At 46.6% G+C, this 21,544-nt stretch overlaps 1 protein-coding gene across 1 annotated transcript in view; it reads left to right on the top strand.

Moving 5' to 3' along the window:
• LOC107117788 (solute carrier family 12 member 7-like) overlaps window positions 1-17,763 on the top strand; it is a 56,204-nt gene extending 38,441 nt beyond the window's left edge. The window contains exons 12-14 of the mRNA XM_015419954.1: window positions 6,681-6,695; window positions 11,600-11,748; window positions 17,690-17,763. Coding sequence (XP_015275440.1) covers window positions 6,681-6,695; window positions 11,600-11,748; window positions 17,690-17,763 — 238 coding nt within the window. The remainder of the gene's footprint in view (window positions 1-6,680; window positions 6,696-11,599; window positions 11,749-17,689) is intronic.
• Window positions 17,764-21,544: the final 3,781 nt, after the last annotated feature.

Raw genomic sequence — 21,544 nt, 5'->3', positions numbered from 1 at the left:
CCCTAACCATGTGCATGGACAAGTAAGGCCGGGTTGACTCGAGGTGGTTCAGTGTTGGCTGGGGAGGCAGTGTAGACTTTATCCTGTAGGTAGGAGACCTAGAATTCTCTCTTGGGTGCAATGCACCACCTAGCCTGCAAGTGGAAAGCTGTCAGGTTCAACAGCAAGTAAATCTCCACACACGTTTCCTGGGAAGCGTTATGCTTTATTAGACTACAGGTCTGTTACCATGTCCACAGGGTTATTGTTAGGAATGACAATAGGGCGGAACCATCCCTTCATATAGCAGGATGAGGCAAATGGCTAAGCAAATGAAATCCGAGCACGCGGGCGGGCGGGAATTCTCCCGGCGGGAGGTTACATAATAAGCGGGAGAGTCTCAGTGCTCCATGAGAGCCGAAATATTCACACCAGCGGTGGAACGCAAGCCCTCCCCCCGTCACAAGGTCAGACAGATAACTCATTCTGGCAACACTGGTTCTCATGGTCTCCCTATCGCTGTTTACGGCAAGCAGGCAGAGCAGCGAGCAAGCCAAGAGGCATCTGCCGTAGCGCCAGGATCGGAGAAGGGAGCAAGCAAAACATGGCAGCTAGCTGACAAAAGCTAGCACAACAGAGGGGGAAACCTCTACCCATCCCGCAGCTTTCTTGTATCTGAAGAGGCGTGCATGCACACAAGATGTGTTCAGAATTAAACTTTGTTGGTCTTAAAGGTGCTGCTGGACTCCAACTTGGCCCTGCTGCTTCTGACCAACACAGCCGCCCTCCTGGATCTATTACGCTGTACGGGTTATCCATCTGCAAAGAGTTTTTGGCCAAGGAGAGCTGTTCCAAAAATCAGTCTGCAGTGCTGCAGTCCATTTTTACCCCCTTGTTCTCTTCAGTTAATCGTTATATGGCCTAAATCACTAAACCCCTTTAAGAAGGAGCAAGGTGGCAGCTGTAGTTTCACTGGCATGCAAAGAGTGTGTGAGAAAAGAGTGTGTGAGAAAAGGCTGCTTCCCAAATTGTTCCTCCAGGCAGGCTCGCCAGGTCTGAGTTGGGAAATACCCGGAGATTTTTTGGGGTGGAGCCTGAGCGGTGGGTGTTTCCTTCTGACACACTTCCGGTGATGTCAGGGGGGTGTGGTATATGCTAATGAGGTGTGCTAATGAGCTCCTGCGCCTCTTTTCCTATGAAATGACCCCTGCTTCCATCCGTTCTCTTTTTGCCACTGCTAAGAGAGGACAGATTCTTTTCAGTGTTCTCTTTGAGAATAGAGAATATTTCTCCTCAGGGATTTTCTGAATAGGACTCTGTTCAATAAGTGTGGACAGCGTGGTGCCAAAATGGCCCAAAACAATGAACACTCAACCTGCCTTCTAGGCCTTAGAAACGGCCATGACACAGTCTCATACCTGGCTTGCTGTCACCTCAAGCCGAAGGCGAGGGAAGGCAGGGTGGCTTGATTAAAAATGGCTCTCTGGGAGAACGTTTTAGCTGCCCCAGATCAAATGCTCAAAAGAACGACAGTGAACCATTTTAGGGCACTGTCAGTGAGCTCTGTCGTGACAGTCAGAGTGCCACAGATTGCTGGGGAATCAACTGTACCCTGTTCGGCTTCTGAACCACCAGCTAAAAAATCCAACTCTATTCCGCAAGACCGGGCACGCCCGGGCGAAACAAATCCAGAGACTGCTAGGTTTGATGGCGGCCCCCATCAACGTAATTGTCTTTGCCAGACTGCACATGAGACCTCTGCAACTCTGGTTTGTCCACAAGTTTCATCCACAGTAAAAGGTAAAGGTTCCCTTGCTCGAAAGCCAGTCGAATCTGACTCTAGGGCTGCGGTGCTCATCTCCGTTTCCAAGCTGAAGAGCCAGCGCTGTCCGAAGATGTTTCCGTGGTCATGTGGCCAGCATGACTAAACACCAAGGCGCACGGAACGCTGTTCCCTTCCCACTGACGTGGTACCTATTTATCTACTTGCAATTTCTTGCTTTCGAACTGCTAGGTTGGCAGTTCGCAGAGTCAACCTCAATCCCTTCATCTTGTCTTTCCAATGGCTGTTTTGGGCTCGCTGCTCTGGTGGACAGATCCTGTAAATCTACTAGCAGGAGCCCCATTTCATCCGCCCGTGTCAACCCTGGGGTTGGGGCGCACACCTGAAGGGGATTTGTGTCGGGGCTCAATGGGAACCCCATGTAGCCCACAATCACATCAATTTTCTGGAGTTGCTGGCGGTACAATATGCACTCTGGTCTTTCCACCACCTGGTGGCCCAGCAGGTAGTCACTGTCCTGACGGACAACACGATGACCCTGTGTTATATCAACCAACAGGGAGGTACGGTATCCAGGGGACTGTGTCATCTAGCCTTAGAAATATGGAATGAGTGCCAGTCAGGGAGCACGTTCCTGAGAGCCACTCATCTTCCGCGTACGTTGAACGTCCAAGCGGACTTCTTGAGCAGAGGAGGGGCATTGGAGCATGAGTGGGAGCTCAATTGGCTATATCTCCAACTGACCTTTCGCCTCTGGGGCCATCCAGAGGTGGATGTGTTTGCAACACACAAAAACAAGAAGTGCCGTCTGTTTTGTTCCAGAGCAGGGACAGATCCTCTGTCGCTGGGCAATGGTCTTCTGATCCCGTGGGCACGTCTTCACGTGTTCCTCTTCCCTCCGATTCCTCTAATCTCCAGAGTGATAGTCAAGCTAATGCAGGAACGGCCACGATGTCTCCTAGTGACTCCGTGGTGGCCCCGACAACATTGGTTCCCCACTCTGCTCCACCTATCCAAGGGCTCCCCTCGTTCATTTTCCTCCAGCAGCAAATTTTCTCCTCGCAGGGAGAGGACGGATACTGCATCACGATGTGCAGTGTCTCAGGCTCACAGTCTGGAGGATCCCTTTCAAGAATTCCGAGACAGAGTAGATCACGTTCTGTTGAACTGTCGCAAGTCGTCTACCCGGATTTCTTACACTGGAAAGTGGAAGAAATTCTTGTCTTACCTTGACTTGTTGAGATTGCCACCACCCCCTTCTGATTTGATGGCAATCTTCAGGTTCTTGTTGTCACGTTTGGACTTAGGCCTTAGCTGTGCCTCACTGAAGGTCTATTTAGCCGCAATCTTGGCTAACCACCCACTGATTGACGGGCATTCTGTTTTTTCCCACCCTCATATCAAGAAGTTTCTTAAGGGTCTGTCCCACTTCTTTCCTCCGTCGTGTGGTCCTGCGCCAGCATGGGACCTACCCATGGTGCTTAAGATGCTTATGGGCAGACCTTTTGAGCCGATGGCTACTTGTGGTCTGCAGCTTCTGTCGTGGAAGCCAAAAATACCAGGTGCCATCAGGAGGTCCAGCAGTGGGGCCACGCATGGTGTTTCTTCCACAGGTGGTTTTGCGGTTCCACTTGGGGCAGGACATCCCTCTCAAAGCCTTCTTCCCATCCCCAGCTTCCTCATCAGAAAGGACAATGTACGCATTAGACGTGAGACGAGCCCTTCTATTTCATTTGAAACGAACACAACTCTTTAGGAATGACAAAGCTTTGTGTGTTTCAGAGGCTGCAGTACAGGAAGGGCTGCCTCTGCGCGGACGCTATTGAGATGGATAGTGTCAGCTATTTAGCGTACTCTGAGGCTGATACTCGATGTCCATTCACTGTGTCGGCACGCAACAAGGGCCCTGGGCCACCACTCGTGGCCGTGTGTAAGGCAGCCGTTTGGCCGGTACCTTCGACTTTCATGCGCCATTGTTCAAATGGATGCTGACTCCAGGAGTGGGGCAGCTGTGGGGAAAGCAGTGCTGCAATCGCTTTGTTTTGCTGTCACTTGGTAAGTGAGCTTGCTATTCTGCCATGTGGGAAGCCACGAAGATGAAAAGGTCACCTGTAACCTTTGGTCATCGAGTGGTCTTCTGTACAGGCACGCGTCCCTCCCTCCTTCCCCCGCTGTGGGCTATTCATTATTTGGTCACATTATTACAGTGGCGAAGGGAGAACTGATGGAAGAACACTTGCCCCTCCCACATCACGTGACAATTGGGTGGGAAAAACACACTAAACACAGTGAGTGGGAGTGGAAGCACTCTTGGGAGTCTAGAAAATTATCTTTAAAAGCTCGCTCGCTCCTCTCCATGGCCGGCCTGCAGAAGTGCAGTCCAATGTGTGCCTGGACAGAGGACCACTTGAAGAGCAAAGGTTACAGGTAAGTGCAACCCCATGTTTTTCCATGTTTGCAACTGCTGTAGATCTGGTGCATTATGTGTTTCAGTGATAACTGAAAGGGATACTTTGGTGGCCACTAGATGGTGATGTAAACCTAGCAATAATTTCCTAGGCTGGTTTTACCTTGCAGATAAAACTGCTTAAATAAGTGGAAAGGAAATTGCTTTGTGCCACACAGTAATGGAAAGGTTTTCTGACCTTTTTTTAAAAAAAAAAGCTAATAAAAACTGTTGCTACTTAAGTGGGGGAAAAAATCCCTAATGTAACTTAGGATATTTATGATCAGCTGTACAAGGTGCCTGTCTTTTGCAATCTTTACACATTTGTTATCTGATGCAAACCTTTTTTTAATTTCCTAATTTCAGAACTTAAATGTAAATAATGTTTTCATCCCAAAGTTAATAGTGTAAATTTAGAGATAGTACAGTGTGTGTTTTATCTATTGGTTAGATGTTTATGTCCTGTGTTAACAGGAGTCATAGTATATCTGCCTTTAGCTATATAAATATTGTTTCTGTAATAAGTTTGGGTAGTTAGAGCATTTGCTGGGTTTCTGCAAGAGGGACCATGAAAATGAGACTATCAACTGCTAAAATTCTCTAATGCTCCATATTGTGATGAAGCAGATTGGGGTTCGGGTATGAAAATTAGTGATAATAAAATAGTGAAAATCTGCTTCCTCAGTTGCTTCAGTGAATTTCTCCACTGGCCCAAGAGCCCCCACAAGCTTATGACTTATACCGTTCCAACCCACGGATGCACCTGCCAGTGCCTGTATTTATGTCTATTTATTCTTTATTTTATTCGATTTATACCCCACCCTCCCCCCCAGAGCGATACCAGCCTGCCCTGTTGACGTCCATTTATTTTTAGGCCTTCAGTAAGATTACTTTTAGGGTCATCATCTCTCTAGGAGAAAATGAACTGTTTTTAAATGTTAAGAACATGAGAGACGCCAATGTTGGATCGGGCCAATGGCCCATACAGTCCAACACTGTCACACAGTGGCCAAAAATACCAGGGGCCATCAGGAGGTCCATCAGCAGTGTTCCCTCTAAGCTGAGTTAGTGTGAGCTAGCTCACAGTCTTTTAGCCTCTGACTCACACATTTTTGTCTTAGGCTCAGAAAGGATGGCTCCAGAGCAAACTAATTTATGCAGTAGCCAAATCACCTGCTCACAACTTTAATGCCAGTAGCTCACAAAGTAGAATTTTTGCTCACAGGACTCCATAGCTTAGAGGGAACATTGTCCATCAGTGGGGCCAAGACACTAGAAGCCCTCCCACTGTTGCCCCCCCCCCAAGCACCAGGAATACAGAGCATCCCTTGCCCCAACCTGAGAGTTCCTGTCTATACCTAATAGCCACTGATGGACCTCTGCTCCATATGTTTATCCAATTCACTCTTGAAGCCGTCCAGGCTTGTAGCCGCTGCCACCTCCTGTGGCAGTGAATTCCATGTGTTAATCACTCTGAATGTATCTTTTCATTTGAATGTATGCACATTTCAAATAGCACTGTGAAGCTGAGTGGTTCAGGAACACTGTATGAACGGCAAAATACAAATAGGCTAGTTTTCAGCTTGCCAAGTAGCTATAGGAGCTGAATATTTGAATGCTTGAGCAGTGCACAACTTTAATACAAAGGCTGCCCCCGTAAAATTGCCACCTGCTAGAGAGGGGCAACATGGTCAGAGTTTAGGCTACTGAATTCTGTATGAGAGGAAAGAAGCAGGACCCCCTTCTCCGACCCCCACAGGTTGAAAGTAACATCTAATCATGGTGATCATAATACTTAATCTCGTACCTTCCGTATCCAAAGCGCCTGGCACGCATTATCGTCTGTAATCCTTACAGCAGCGGAATAAATATTCACGGTCCCCATATGCTTGAGGCCGAGGGAGAACTGGTCTGAGGAGATCATTCCAGATCACAGTTCAGCCACTGTGCTGCGCGGTCTCCAAACCAAGTGATCCTGTGGACTGAGGAATCGGGGAGATCTGGGAGCACTTCAGGTCTCATCCACTGCAGGGAGGATTTGTTGTGGAAGCCGTGCTCATGGTTCGTGGGGAGGGGTGGCAAGATTCATAACCAGCGTCAAAAACACGCTTTTCAGTGTCTTCAAATTTTAATTTCATTTTAGGTGGCTATCTGTCCCTCTTCAAGCACTGTTTAAAGGGGGGGGGAAGGACGTTACGCGGGAAACCTTTGCAGTGCTTGAAGTATTCATCAAGAGCAACCAGTTTTGTATGGTATTAAAAAATGAATGGGAGGCAATGGAAGTGTTTGTTGATTTAGAGACCGTGTGTATCCTGTGAAGGTTGTTTTTTTAATGACATGAAGCCTTTTGGTTACTGGTGATGAAAACATGGAGTGAATAAAGATATAGAGTATTTCAGCTACTCTTCTGGGGAAAATGTGCCTCGCGTATTCATAAACTAACATATTTATACATTTGTTTTTTTCATATAGAGAATGGGGAAATCTGTAAGTCAACATTGATTTAGGTTGTTTTTCTGTTTTCTTGTGCTTTATTGTTTAACCGTAGCTGCCTGCCTCCTTCAGATCAGCTGCTTTTCAGTTTTCAGTGTGCCGCATATTTATATGTTAGCATGTGACTGTGATGGCTTAGCTCTCCTGTCGTATTTTCCTTTTATGTTGCTCTCCCTTTTCTAAGCTAGCACTCTCTTTATCCCCCCCCCTCAAAAAAAAGAATAAATCACATTATGTGTCTCATAAAATATAGGTCACCATTTGCCAGTATAAAACACGTGACATTTCCTTGATCAAAATCCCAGGGGTGTGATGCCCCTCCAATTATCTCAGCAACCAGATGCATGATAGTTTTTTGGATAACCTAACATTGACATAACTGCAAAGATTATGGCTATGATATTGGCAGTGGGGGTGGAGTTAAAGGGGATAAAAATAGGGGATTGGGTTTGTTAAGCTGCAATGTTGTTCGTTTTCCAGTTCCTTTATTTGTCAGTATTTTTCCATACCTTTGAGTCCTTCCACTTTTTTCAAACTGACCATAACAGCAGATAATCTTATCAATAGAGTTTTATGTGATTAGATGTGGCCATTGTTCTGGCACATCATTCAACCTCAGTGGCGCAACATTTTCCCCTTCTGTAGCCCTGGGTTTCTTTCCCCCATTTAGAGAATTACTGAAAGATCTCTCTGTGTGAGTCATCTTTTCCTTTGTACCCTGAATCTTTCCACTGCACACTGATGTTCCTTCATGTTAAAAAGGGGGGTAAAATCTTTATACATATTCATCCTCCATAGTAATTGTTGGCATTCAATCATCCTGTCCAGCAGAGAGAGAGAGAGAGAAAGAGAGATCTCTGTAGAGAGACACACAGACACACAGACAGAGAGAGAGAGAGAGAGAGAGAGAGAGAGAGAGAGAGAGAGAGAGAGATATTTCTTCTGGAAAGACTGGCTCAGGTTAGGCATTTCATGAAAGCAAGTTTAATTAAGCTAATGATGGACACTCTTGATTATCTACATGCGGGCCACTCCACTAGCAGTGGTTAGTTAGGTTAGTATTATCATACCAGGACCTAAAACCATGGTTTGCAGTTGGTTTTAACTGCAGTTTCACAAGACATACAAATGCAGGCATCCCAACCAAATACTGGCTTTTTTCCTTGGCACTGGCTTGTCCTGGTGCGGGCAGAATACCAACCAGGTTTCCACAGGGGGAGTGGTGGTAAAGGGCAGAGGTGGTGAAACTAGTGTTTGCCAATGCACGCCAGGATTTAAGTGACCATCTGTGAGCTGAATTTTGGTTTCACAATCTAATCATAGTTGAAACATGTTATGGTTTTGCATGACTGAACTGAGCCTGTTCCGGAATTGAAGACCTAACAGATATAAACATGGCAAATACTAAAGTGTAAGAGCACAGGCTCGACATCTTCCTCTATATGGTCTTCTACTCCTCTGTCTTGATAGTACTCAGTTCTCAAAAGGCAAGTTGTCCTTGAAATTGCCTATGGATTATTAGTTCAATTTGCTTTGCTTTTCTGTCATCCCAGTTCAGTTGGTTCATCTCATTGGCACTTGAGCAATGTTCCCTCTAAGCTGTGGAGTCGTGTGAGCAAAAATTCTACTTTGTGAGCTACTGGCACTAAAGTTGTGAGTGAACGATTTGGCTGCTGCATAAATTACTTTGCTCTGGAGCCATCCTTCCTGAGCTAGGACAAAAATGTGTGAGCCAGAGGCTAAAAAATTGTGAGCTAGCTCACACTAAGTCAGCTTAGAGGGAACACTGCACTTGAGGTGTTCCAATTCAGGGGTTTTGCCAAATGGCTACCATTTAAGCGAAGGAAAATTTGGTTTCAGACCTAGACTAGAAGTGAAGATGATAACACAGCCAGGCACGTGAAAATTCAAATTGGGTGGTAACAGATGGTGCCGACATTTCATGGGGGGTGGGAGGGTGTCTGAAGACCAGAAATGCAGGTTGTGGAACAGTTTCTGTTTCCAAGTGTCCAGCTGCCCCTTCTCAACTGAAAGGTGGCTTGGGAAAGGGGAGAGAAATGGGAGGAAAGGGTACTGAACATTCCACCAACTATCCCTTTTAATTCCAGTTCCCCCTCCGTCCTCCCAGTGCTTAACCCCAGCCGGGGGGGGGTTCTTCTGATACTGCCTGACGCCAGCCAGAGGCAGCTAGAGCTTCAATCCAGAAGACAGTAGGGACTAGGCTCCTGAACTATAAGTAAGAAGAAGAGGAAGAGATTGGTTTTATACCCCGCCCTTCACTTGGAGTCTCAGAGCGGCTTACAAACTCCTTCCCCTCCCCCTCCCCACAACAGGCACCCTGTGAGGTGGGTGGGGCTGAGAGAGCTCTGACACAAACGACTCTTTTCCAAGGACAGCTGTGCCAGAGCTTGTGACTGACCCAAGGTCACATCAGCAGGTGCAAGTGGAGGAGTGGGGAATCAAACCCGGTTCTCCCAGATTAGAGTCTACACCAAACTGGCTCGAGGAGGAACGTGGGGGGGAATTTAACACCTGCCAATAGGACCTAGGGGTGTCCCTCCACAATTGTATAAAGTTGGCCTCCCAGCCGTTAGTTCCTGTTCCATGTGTTAAGTACAATAAATGAGTCTTCTCCAATGTCGTGGTCCTGATGTATCGAACCCAGTACTTTTCACCATGTTTGCATGTGAGCCCGAATTTCAGAGCAGCACTTGGATCCACCCAAACTGCAGTACATTAGGATAGCAATTTGATGGCCAGTGTTCCGCTTATTGTGGGGTTCTGGGGTGGGGATTAGAGGGAAAAATAGGGAGTGGTATATGTCAAGGGCCACATTTGCCACTGTTCCATTTCTATGAAGTATTGTTAGAACTCTGTGCACTGAAAATGAGAATAGAATGCGAACTCATCCAGCCCTCCTTTAAGGTGGCACAGCGTCCGGGGGGGGGGGGGGCGGCGCTCTGTGTGGACAATGTCATGCAAAGTTATATGCAAAGGCCTTGTTGGCTAAGTTCATTGAGAGCTTTAAGCCAAATTTAGGAGGACCATTTGCAGTGGCACCCCACCCTCTGCCTGAAGAAAGTGTCCTTCCCCTCTTATGCAGATTTATTTTCCACTCTTGCATTGAGGTAGATTGGATTCTGGCAACAGTACGAGCTTGTTTACCATAATTTGTCCATTAATGCCCATCTGTCGATATGATGGTACATGTCTGCCGTATCTGCCTCTAAACATCTTGCCTGAGGGGCATACAATATTCTTAGTTGCCTCTGTACATCAATGGGTATTACGTTTTCAAGCAGTCAGTCACATTTGGGCTATCCTGTGAAGACAATCCAACCTGATTGTGAATGACTCTGCTAGAGCCTAGTGATATTGCCACAGGCCGTGCTGTGTGGATGCAGCCTTGGCTAAAACTGTCCTGTGAAAACAGGCAAGATTTCACCTTAAAGAGGGAGCGAATGTCTTGCTTCCTGAAACTCAGCGGACATTCCAGCTGCAGATGGCCTTTCCGTGAAGACTTGTAGGTGACTGGGTGAGGCTGGGTTCAAACACCAGCTCCTCCCTCTTGGCCACGGCCCTCCACGAGAGAGCATTAGCAAGCACCCTCAAGGCCTACGGATGGGGAGTAGAGCGTCAGGCACTCCATGAACCTTGCGCTGCATCTCATTCATAAGAACATAAGAGATGCCAGTGTTGGATCAGGCCAAAGGCCCATCCAGTCCAACACTCTGTGTCACACAGTGGCCAGAAATACCAGGTGCCATCAGGAGGTCCACCAGTGGGGCCAGGACATTAGAAGCCCTCCCACTCTTGCCCCCCCCCCCAAGCACCAAGAAGACAGAGCATCACTTTCTGTCCATACTTCTGTCCTTCCATCCTTCTGTCCATACTTGGAACCGTACCCTGCTCCTCTTTCCTCCAAGAAAGCTGAGGGGGGAGATTTGGGGAAGGGCGCTGGGTTTCCTTCAGCAGAGAGATGTTTCATTTAGAAATAATGGCCACTGACTGCCCTCCAGCATAATGAGGGCAAAGCGTTTTGGGCTTCCTCCAGCACAGACCTGAATGCCAGTGCATTCTCTAGGAGAACAGTCTTGTTGGCCAGCTGTCCTCTTCTCACTCTCCGCTTCGTCAGGGTCCAGGCGGGGGAGCAGACCACCTCCCTTACCCAGCGCTGCCTTTTCAAGACCAGTGAGAGCAGAAGGCCGGCTCCTGTCTCTTCCTCTCCTTGAAGGGGGAGAGGTGGCGTAGATGAGAACAGTCTCCGTCTCTCTGGTTTTAGTTGAGAAAGAGAGGCTGGAACAGGAGGTCGTCTTGGTTTTTCTCATTTATTGGAAAGTGCTGACCTTCCAGTCAAGGTGTGAATCGGAATCCGGATTCTGTGCTCATCAGCACGGGCGGAGGAGGCAGTCAGGGCCCCTTGGAGGTGGGCAGGCGCCCGGGAGCCAGAATCAGCCAGCAGGAGGAGGTTTCAGGAGGAGCGAGGGCATTGGTTGGAAATGGTTGGAAATGGTTCTTTCAAAGGCAGGCGGCCTTTTGCTTTTGCAAAAGGTGAGCCTTTCCATGTTTTGTCTCTTGATTCATGAAACTTGTTTCCTTGGTCCTCGATTGAAATTTGGTACAGCTCCTGGGGTTGGCGTGGAGGGAGACGACAGAGTTGTGCCCGGGGGGGCCAGGTCTGCTCTGCATGCTGCAAATTGCCCCTCCCTAATCTGAATCATAAACGTGGCACCCTAGCTTTGCCTCAGTGTTTGTGTTTTTTTTACTTTTACAAATACCATGACGTTCATTGCTAGTTGTTATGGCTTTAAGAACTTTTGACCGCGGCAATAAGATTTTCTTTTACTGTTGGTGAGCCAAAGCCTGCTGATCTGTGTCTCATTGCTGTTGTGTCGTAGGAATCACTCCAACGTGAGGAGGATGCACACGGCTGTCAGGCTGAATGGCGTCGTGCTCAACAAATCACAACACGCCCAGCTGGTGCTGCTGAACATGCCGGGGCCTCCGAAGAGCAGGCAGGGGGATGAAAACTGTATCCTTCTTTCAGGTATCAGAAAAAGAGCAAGATACACTCTGTGTCGTTAGATGGAGAACAAGCAGGGGTCATTTCCTGCCAGAGCGCACAGGAGCGGAGCTCCGGCAGTAAAGAGCCCAGGGGGCGGGCACATGCAACAAGCCCCACCCCCTGCTCCCAGCAGCCCTCAGTCAGAGCAAGAAGCAGCCAGGTAAGCTGCAGAGCCCCCACCCCAGCCCAAAACAGTCCAGTGGCACCTTTAAGACCAGGTTTTATTCAGGTACAAGCTCTCCCTCCTTTGCTAGGACAGATCTGCACGTTCCTCCCCCCCAATACCTAGCAATCCAAAACAGTCCAGTGGAGCCTGAGCGGTGGGTGTTGCCTTGTGACACACTTCCGGTGATGTCAGGGGGTGTGGCATATGCGAATAAGTTATGCTAATGAGCTCCTGCACCTCTTTTTCTACAAAATGACCCCTGAACAAGGTACAGTGATGAACAGCGTGAAGTAGAGACAGTTCACCTGTTATTTGGCCCTTCAGATAGATTTGCCTTCTTTAAAAGGTCAGCAGATCAAACCCTTGTGGTCCAGAAATGTTTTTGTAAAGACAGCAGGTTTTGATATGTGGAGGGAATAATATGTCGAGGGAATCAGCAGACAGAGAGGAGGCCGTCCTGTTCCAGGTACAGAGGAGGAAAAGAGATGGAAACTGCAGAAGGAAATGCAGCGGACAAGCAGCAGGCACACCCATTCGGGTCAGAGGACAAGATGGGAGAATGGCCCAGTCCGGATGTGACGGGAACTGGTGAAGAGATGGACAAGTAGAAGACAATCGGCATGTGGGAAACTCATCAAAATACGGAGATTGACATCTAGAGGAACACTGTGAAGCAATATTAGTTGACCCTTATACACAACAGTGCAAACCTAAAATTAGTTGCCTTTTAACATCCTTGGCTACCTATAAACTGCTTGGCATCTGTTTCCTTAAATAAGTAGTTGACCATGCAATTCTAGGCATGTTTACTCAGAAGAAAGTCAATGGAATTGCTCACAGGTGAATGTTTCTAGTATTGCAGACAAGGCGTCTCCAGAGTTCTCCAGCTTGGGACATGCCCATTCTTGGTTCCTGTGTCCTGTTGGGTAATGGTGTCACTGTTTCACTTTCCTTGCTGCCTGCCTTACACAGCTCTCCTTAAACCTTAAACTTTGTACATTTTCAGTCAATATTAATGCAAAGTTCAGGTTCCATTGAACGTATTCGTTTACGTACGACAAGGCTTAACTCTCCACAGAGTTTATGAGCTTGGGCAGAGCACCTGAATAATCAATCAACATCTATTGATTTTGTATGCAAACAGTTGTGCTAAGGTTGAGGAGCATAAAAGTTCTGGAAGTCTGGGAAGAATCTGAAGGTTTGTTGCTGTTCTTGACTCTTTGATGTTGCTCAAAAATGGAAATATTTATATTTTGGGGAAATGTAGGTTACTGTTTATCAGACCTAAATTTTATTTTCTAGTATGAGAGACGCGGTGTCTTACCTTAGTTATAGCCACCAGCACACAAATGATGACTGTTTGATATGATTTTTTTTAAAAAAATGTATGGACTGTTTCACATTTTTCAAACAATAATGACAAATATACCCAGGGATAGAAACTGGAGCTAAACTTTGCTGTACCGTTAGGAACTAAGTATACATTTTTGCTGCTTGGAGAGAAGTGAAACAAAAAAATAAAAGTTGGAACACAAACCTTTGACATGGCTTTAAACAGAAAGGAAGGCTGAATTGTTTGTGTCTAGAAATAGCCCACAAACCTCAACATTATAAAAAGTGCATGTTTCTAGAGCATGCTTAGCAACAGACAACCCTATAATACAGTGACCATGCTTCCACTGGTTTTGTTTTTTCTGCAGGCCTGGGAGTGCCCCCCCACACACACACACGCACCTCCGTGGGGATCGGGATCTCCCTGCCCCACCTTTGCATCTTTCTGATGTTCAGATCAGGGCTGCCTGAGGTTTGCTAATTGCTAGGACAAGAGCTAGGCCTGGCGAGATCTTGTCCATGGGGTCGCGAAGAGTCTGACTCAACTGTGCGACTGAACAACAACAAAAAGGACACCCAGGGCAGATGTGCACAAACTTCAACCCTCAACGCTTGGTGTGTCTGTGCCCTGGCCTTGTTTGAGCATGTCGTCCAATGCATGAACATCAGGCGAGTCCAGTGGGTGGGTGCAAGTGCCAGTTGGCTGGTGCAATGTCAACTGACACACACAGAGAGGTTCTACACAATATGGGCAATTCCTGCATAGGTGTAGGAAATGTTTTCTGAGAGGTTTCCAAATGTTTCAGTTTCTACCTATTGGGCCGCTCATTCTCTGGGCTGCTGGCCCTGGCTTGAACGATGCCGGCAGCGGGAGGGGCGCTCCGGCACCACCACCATAGGAATGTTTGGGGAATCACCACAACACAACTCGGTTGGCACCCATGTGGCTCTTCCGGTCCTGCCCACACTGTGCCATTTTCCCCTACAGCAACTATTGCACAAAAAATAAAATAAAATGGCAATAGAATAACATTATAACAATTTGTCAGGTTTTCTACATTTCCAGCATCCAGGCTTTTGTTTGTTTGTTCATATGTTTTTAAAGTAAGTTTTTAGCTACTTCTCTTGCAGAGATATGGTTTTAGATTAAAGCTTGGAATTATCATTGATTTTTTTGTTAAATTCTCAGTCGGCAGAGGAAACAGCCGCTGCAGGAGATTTTGCAGGGGAAATTGCCACATGGCGGTGCCATCTTAAGTCTGCTTTCCTGAGAGCCAGTTTGGTGTTGTGGTGAAGTGTGCGGACTCTAATCTGGGAGAACCGGGTTTGATTCCCCACTCCTCCACTTGCACCTGGCTGGATGGCCTTGGGCAAGCCGTAGTTCTGACGAGAGCTGTTCTTGAAAAAGAGCCGTTTCTGTCAGAGCTCTCTCAGCCCCACCTCCCTCACAGGGTGTCTCTTGTGGGGAGGGGAAGGGAAAGGAGTTTGTAAGCCGCTCTGAGACACCTTTGGGTAGTGAAGGGCGGGATATAAATCCAATCTCTTCTTCTTCTTCAATAAATTTTGGATTAATCTGTGTGTCTGCACCAAGACTACATGACATCGACATCATCTAAATGCCAGCATGGCTATTTGTATGTGTTAGGTTAATGGTTGTTAATCTAAGAAGTTTGGACACAGAAATAGTATCAGTTAACTGTAGTAGCTGACTGGTGGGACTGGGAGAATGTGAAAGTTGGTTGCTTCTAGCATTTCCTAGAAATAACATGCTTCACAAGTTTTATTGAAGAATGAATGAAAAATGCCCCTGCCATTGGTCTGTTGTGTCTCCAGTTTATTGTCGTGATTGTTGCAGTCCTGTCATTAGGGATGTTCTAATTACTTATTGATTGTCCATAATGTATTCCACAATTGAAGCTATACAGTGCTCCAGATTACTACCGAAACAATTTGAAGGTTGTCCTCACAAGTGACCTTAATAGGATGCTTTGAAACGCATCACTTCACAGGGGTCAGGGCTTGGGCAAGTCTAATATTTTGTAAAGCAGCGGAAGCTCAGAGGTAATCAGTGCTTCCTTGATCTGCTAGAAAATTTTTCAGGAGGTGTTGGCTAAAATGTCAGTCGTTTTATTCAGCACGTTTTTAAATGGATAGTGTTCTGCTGTGTGTACACCGTGAAGTAATATGTAAAAATCTGAAGCTTGGGAAAATAAGTCTTTGGATGAGTGAGACCTTGGGTGAGACCTTAAATCCTGTTCAACCCTGTCGCCAAACTTACATTCTGCACTACACTTGAGTTCACCCCTCGGGATGCTTTTTGTTTCCACACTACATTGAGGTCACCGCGGTTTCACCCCACACACATAAACGGATGCTGTTATAACCAGGGATAAATGCAAGGTATTATGTCGCAAGTTGAATTCTGATAAAACCAGGGGCGAGATCCAAGTGCGGAAAGGACCCTTGAATCCCTGTCATCCCGGATGAGGGTCAACTCTCCATTCACAGAGCTCTGCCTGGCCTAAAGGGGCCCGAAGTGTCAATTCTGCTTTAGCTGGAATGGCAAACAGGTCCATGTCAGTGTGTCCTTTGCCTGAGTCTGAAAGGGAATAAGAGGCAGCAGTGTAAGGACAGGAGGAAGTTCTACTGAGAATCTCTGTAACTGGCACGAACTAGACAGAGAGAAAATGCATGGCAGAGTGGCACAGTCCAGTGATTTTACCGGAATGGCACGAGAGGAGTTCTCCCAGGTCTCAAGCTGCTCTAGTAATATCTGTAAGGCAGAATCGTGTGGCTCAGCCAGATGACATCGATTCATGCAGATCTTGACAAAAAACCACCCAGCTTCTTCTGACATATCAAAACGCAGGACTATGGGAAGCAGCGTTCGTGTCCAAAACTGCACTTTTTGTATGTTGCGTAGGGCGAGATGGCAGAATGGGGAGGGGCTGTGTCTCCGTGGTCAAGCCATCTGCTTGGCATGCAGAAGGTCCCAGGTTCCATCCCCAGCGGCATCTCCAGTTAAAAGGAGCAAGTAGTCGGTGATGTGAAAGACCCTTCTCTGCCTGAGGCCCTTGGGGAGCTGCTGCAGGTCTTGAGTAGACAAGACTGACCTCAAGGGGCCAATGGTCTGACCCAGTAGAAGGCTGCTTCCTGTGTTCAGAATTCTGAACTGCCATGCAAGACTCAGAACCAGAGTGGATCTGCACATCAGGGAGATGAGCTAATTCACTACATGTTGGGAGCACTCAAAAGTGAGCTTGAAACGAGACAATTCAAAGTTTTGCATAAATCGGTCGTCTGGTTCTTGGGAGTGTAGCCTCGGCCTCAAGCTCTGGCAGTGGCTGTCAGTAGTAATTGGAAGATAGTCGGGTTTTTCCATAGAAAGGCCTGGAATGCCAGTGTTCAGAGAAACTGATGCTAGATGGGATTCTGGCAAGCCATCGTCCAGTTGTCATCCTGGTGCCAGGAGCAATCCTGGGAACAAGTTTTTGTTTGCTGTTTGATCTCCAGATGTGTGTAGCACAGAATCCGCATGCGAGCTTTGTGTTCGGTTTGCCTCACGAGAGTGCAGACTGAAGAACTTGCTTCTGAACCCCAAGCGCTTAGCCAACTTGGAAGAATTTAATTTGGTCCACAGAATCCGCATGCGAGCTTTGTGTTCGGCTTGCCCCACGAGTGTAGACTGAAGGACTTGCTTCTGAACCCCAAGCACTTAGCCAACTTAGAAGAATTTAATTTGGTCGCACAAATGCACAGGCATGCAACTAACACTTGAAGTGGATAAATCATCTTTTGTGCAGCATGTGGTGAAGATATTTAGTAGTTCAGTTGTAGATAGTAGCCATGGTAACATTAGACTTTGACCTTACTGCTGCTTGTAACATTCCTCCCCCCCACCCCGGATCATTTTCCATTGTTAAAAGTCTTGGAAGCAAGTGTTTCAGTCAAATTGGGAACAATGCCATATTCTTTCTTGGGCATAACCAAGAGCAGAATGCACTAGAATTCTATCACTGCTCTAAGAAAGTTCCAGGGCGATTTCTCACTAGAGCTTCGCCCGATTTCCTCCGCAGTTTCATGATCCTCAAAAACCAGGATCACGAAACTGCGGAGGAAATCAGGCGAAGCCCCGAGTCAAAATGCAGCCCCGGAGCTTCGGGTGTGAAATTGACATGTTTGTGTCAGGGCAAACGGCGCTGTGCTGCAAGGCAGCTCTAGTGAGAAATCGCCCCCAGCCTTGGGCTGAAATTTCCTGTTCACTGGATAGATCTACATAGGATGAATTAATGGTGGGTTTGTCGGAAGACTTTTTAAATAGGATTTTTCATAACTCCTTAAAAAAAACAAACCCCGGAAGAACTGGTAAGCTTAGAAAACAAGATTCTGTTTCTCCTCCAGTTTCACCCATTGGTTGTTTCCCAGGGGCAGACTCCTTGCTTCTCGTAGTGGAATTGATACCAACGGAGAGGAAGAGTGCCAAGACGGCCCTACCTTAAGGACGTATCATGCTAAGGAAGGTGCCGTGTGGTGCTGCTAAGCTAAGAGTGAGGATGGAATACGGCAGCAGTAATTTCCCGCTCGTCCAGTGAGAAAGTAGATTCCCTCCCACACATAAAAAGCCTATGAAATGCAAGCTTTTAGGAAACCTAGAGCAGATCTTTTTTGTGTCTTTTCCAGGGTCTGCAGAACCTACTTTGCAGCAAGCCACTTGTTGGAGACCGCTGGACTAATGAAATGAACAGGGAGGATTGAGGCTGAATAGTCTTGCTGCTTTCACTATTTTTAAATACCAGATCTGGTATGTCAACAGACATACTTGAACTATTTTAAGGCTATTTTTTCATGAAAAGTGTGCATCGCCCCTCTCTGATGAGAGCCAAAACCCTAGGCTTATTTTAGTAAGTAAACCATCTTTTAAACGCAGGACAACGCTGGGCAAAGCAAATACAGTTTTTCAAGAGTCTCATATGCACTTTTGTGCAGAGGTATAGTCTTTACCTTCTGGAGAGAAAAAAGTGCTGCACAACTGCTCTTGAGATCTGGATTGGGGGAAGTGATAACCTGGATGCTAGCCACTCGGTGCCTACAGTGGCTCTCAGCTTCTGTTAATCCAACCATTCCCCAGAGGAAAATTGGGTTCACCTGAACTATGCACAACAACAAAAAACTATGGAATAGCTCTGAGCAGAAAGCCTTAAAGCCGGACAGAAAAAAGCAAGCTGTTGTGGGCGGTAACACCGCTGTTGAACTACTTCCACCAGCTCTCCTATTTCCATTGCCAGAAGACGGTGATGGCATCTTTGTTCCTTCTCTTATCTTGTCCTTTGAGTCAGTGGTGCAGTTTAGACCAGAACATGAAACTGTCTTTTATTTTAGCCATGCTTCGTCCAGGAAACAGGGACTTCATTCACAATCAGTCACTCCAATACTGCTTTGCTGTTTTCATTGCCTGGGAGAGCTTCACTGGGGAACAAGCCAGGAGGGTTGCATTCATACACCACACAGAGCTAACTGTGGTTAATAAGCCGATTTCAAACCAGAGTTTTCGATTCTAGTTTGTCAGACTCTAACCACAGCTGCTGGAGCGGCTGTGGTCAGACAATCACACAGACTTGCCAAACTGAGCCTTTCTCTTTTCTTTGCAGACTTCAGTTGAACACCAGTATAGATTCTTGGGGGAGGGGGCCCCCTGAATTGAATAGGAGGGCTAATCTTTTATCTTTCTCTACTTTCACTGTGAAAGATCTGTATGATCTGAAGAGAAACCAGAGTTTTCTGGATTATAATGACACATAAAAGTCTTTTTTGTCGGTCATGGTATTGTATATGTTAGCTTTTATTAATACCTTCCAAGCTGACCATGTATCGAAATAAACTGAAATGAATTTTTACTGCAGTCTGGGTGTACATTTAAAAAAATAGCATCTTGCTTTTTTTTAGAAAAAACCCCATACTATTATTCTTTGGACATCAATGTGCATTCCGTAGGGCTCCTGTGTTGCTATAACACAACAGTTGTCCATGCATCTATTCAAATGGTGTACGTCAAAAATAATGTACAACATTTAAGCGTAACGTTTCTGAGAACCAGCTTTGTGCACGGTGTCATGATTTTATTCAAAATTAAAAAAACGTTTCAGTATTCTGTTTCAAATCATTCCGTGTAAACTGATCGTATGATCCAGAAGATGCAAGCACCTTCTTCCACATATATAAGGAACTTTGGTTTTAATTCAGGTCATCTTTATTTTAGAAGCTAATCCCTGTGTACAAGGCCAGTCATGCAGCACAAAGTACGGGATAAATAAGATCACAAACTAAGACCATTTTAGACCCTTAATGAAATCCAAGATGGCCACAGAATCTACATGTCAGCATAGCTTGAAATATAAAACGAGTTCCGTCCAATATAGCAGTGCATTATTTTCATTTGGTACCATTTCTGTTGACCGTGTGTGGCAATATACATACAGTGCCTTTGGAACAGTTTTCTCCCTTATACAGTCTGCCTCCCGTGCCTTCCACTCCAATGAAGTCACCCATCCCTATCTGGAAACATTAATCCACTTTGGAATTGTCACAGCACAGAGGGTAGCGTTACTCACTCCCCACCACTGTTCCTTGAGCTGACAGGGCAGACGATTATAAGCCCCATAGTCAAGGCTGGGTGTTCCTCCACACAAGTATGGGTGAAACATACACATCTATATGGAGCACAGGAGCCAGCATTATAAGAGGGTTTTTTAAAAAGGTAAGTTTCATGCCCCTATTGCTGGACAGATAGACCTTTTGCAAGTGTACAAAAGCTCCTGATAGATTCATTAACTTCAAAATGAAAGACTCACTGTGATTCCTACAGTTTTTTTTGGGGGGGGGCCCTTCAGCATTCTCCATAGCTTGTTGGTTTGGATCCAACAATGTATGACCGGAAAGGAAAATGTACTAAGCACTGCGGTGCTAGTGCAAGCAATAGGGGCTCATTGCAGTATTAAAATGTTTGTCTCCAGTATTTGATAAAGTGTGCCTGCACACAAAAGCTCATACCTTGAATAAACCTTTGTTGGTCTTAAAGGTGCCTGACTGGACTCTACGTTTGTATTCAGTAGATTTCGCTTCGTGCAAGCCGCTTGTGAGGTTTGTCTTTCGCACTTCCGCCTGCGTAAAGGGCTGTTGCGCATGCAGAGCTCCTCTGTGGGGATCCAACCTCCTCCCTCTGACCTGACTAGCAAAAGCAGGGCAAATTATGCAAACTGTGGAGCCAAATGCAAAAGTGTTTAATTTATACATCTTATGCACAGATTTTTCTAGACATAAATCGTAATGAAGGGCAGAGTGGAACTAGTCCTGAATACAGTCACTGCAAACAGGAGGAGTGAAAATGGTGGCCTTTGAATGATCAGTTTCTTGGGCAGCTTCCTGCCTTTGAAAGAAAACTCATCACTCCCTTATTTTGCTGAGCAGCAGGCAGAAGGAAGCAACTTTCATCCCATGTGCCCACCATGGGTCAATCTGGCTCACCAAACACATGATTTTGATCAAATTTTTTCCTCCTGGAATCTCACAGTTTCCCCCCACCCTGAATTGGGCTGCATGGTCTGTCTCCATCAGCTGGCCATTTGCACCACCAGTAAAAAAGGTAAAGGTCTCCCTTGCTCAAAAGCCAGTCGAGTCCAACTCTAGGGTTGCGGTGCTCCTCTCCGTTTCAAAGCCGAAGAGCCAGCGCTGTCCGAAGATGTTTCCGTGGTCATGTGGCCGGCATGACTAAACACCACGGCGCACGGAACGCTGTTACCTTCCCACCGAAGCGGTACCTATTTATCTACTTGCCATTTCTTGCTTTCGAACTGCTAGGTTGGCAGGAGCTGGAACTAGAGATGGGAGCTCACTCCGTCCTGCGGCACACTCGGGTCTCGAACTGCTGAACTACCGACCCTCCACAGCCTGCAGTTCAGCGTCTTAACCACTTGAGCCACCACAGCCACCAGTACCCAGCCAGAAACCAAGGCAAGCCACAGTGCTAGACATGCGCTCCCATATGGGCTGATCACAGCACACACTGCCTAGAAGACTGGAACCACGAAAGAATGTACCCACTTAACTGTTTTGCTTGGAGATGGAACCTTAACGGTGGCATCCCAATTGGAGTTACACCCTTCAAGTCAATGGGCTCAGAAGGCCTTAACTCTGCTAGAGCGCCACCGCACTTGGCTATTTTAAAACAGTTTTCTAATGCAAAGTTCCTTTCAGCATCTTACTTCCACTCCCTTTCTACTTTTA

This window comes from Gekko japonicus, unplaced genomic scaffold, assembly GCF_001447785.1.
Source record: "Gekko japonicus isolate JY-2015 unplaced genomic scaffold, Gekko_japonicus_V1.1 scaffold4163, whole genome shotgun sequence".
NCBI lineage: Eukaryota > Metazoa > Chordata > Lepidosauria > Squamata > Gekkonidae > Gekko > Gekko japonicus.
Note: the sequence above shows the minus strand (reverse complement) of the source record. Positions and strands in the feature narration are given on the sequence as shown.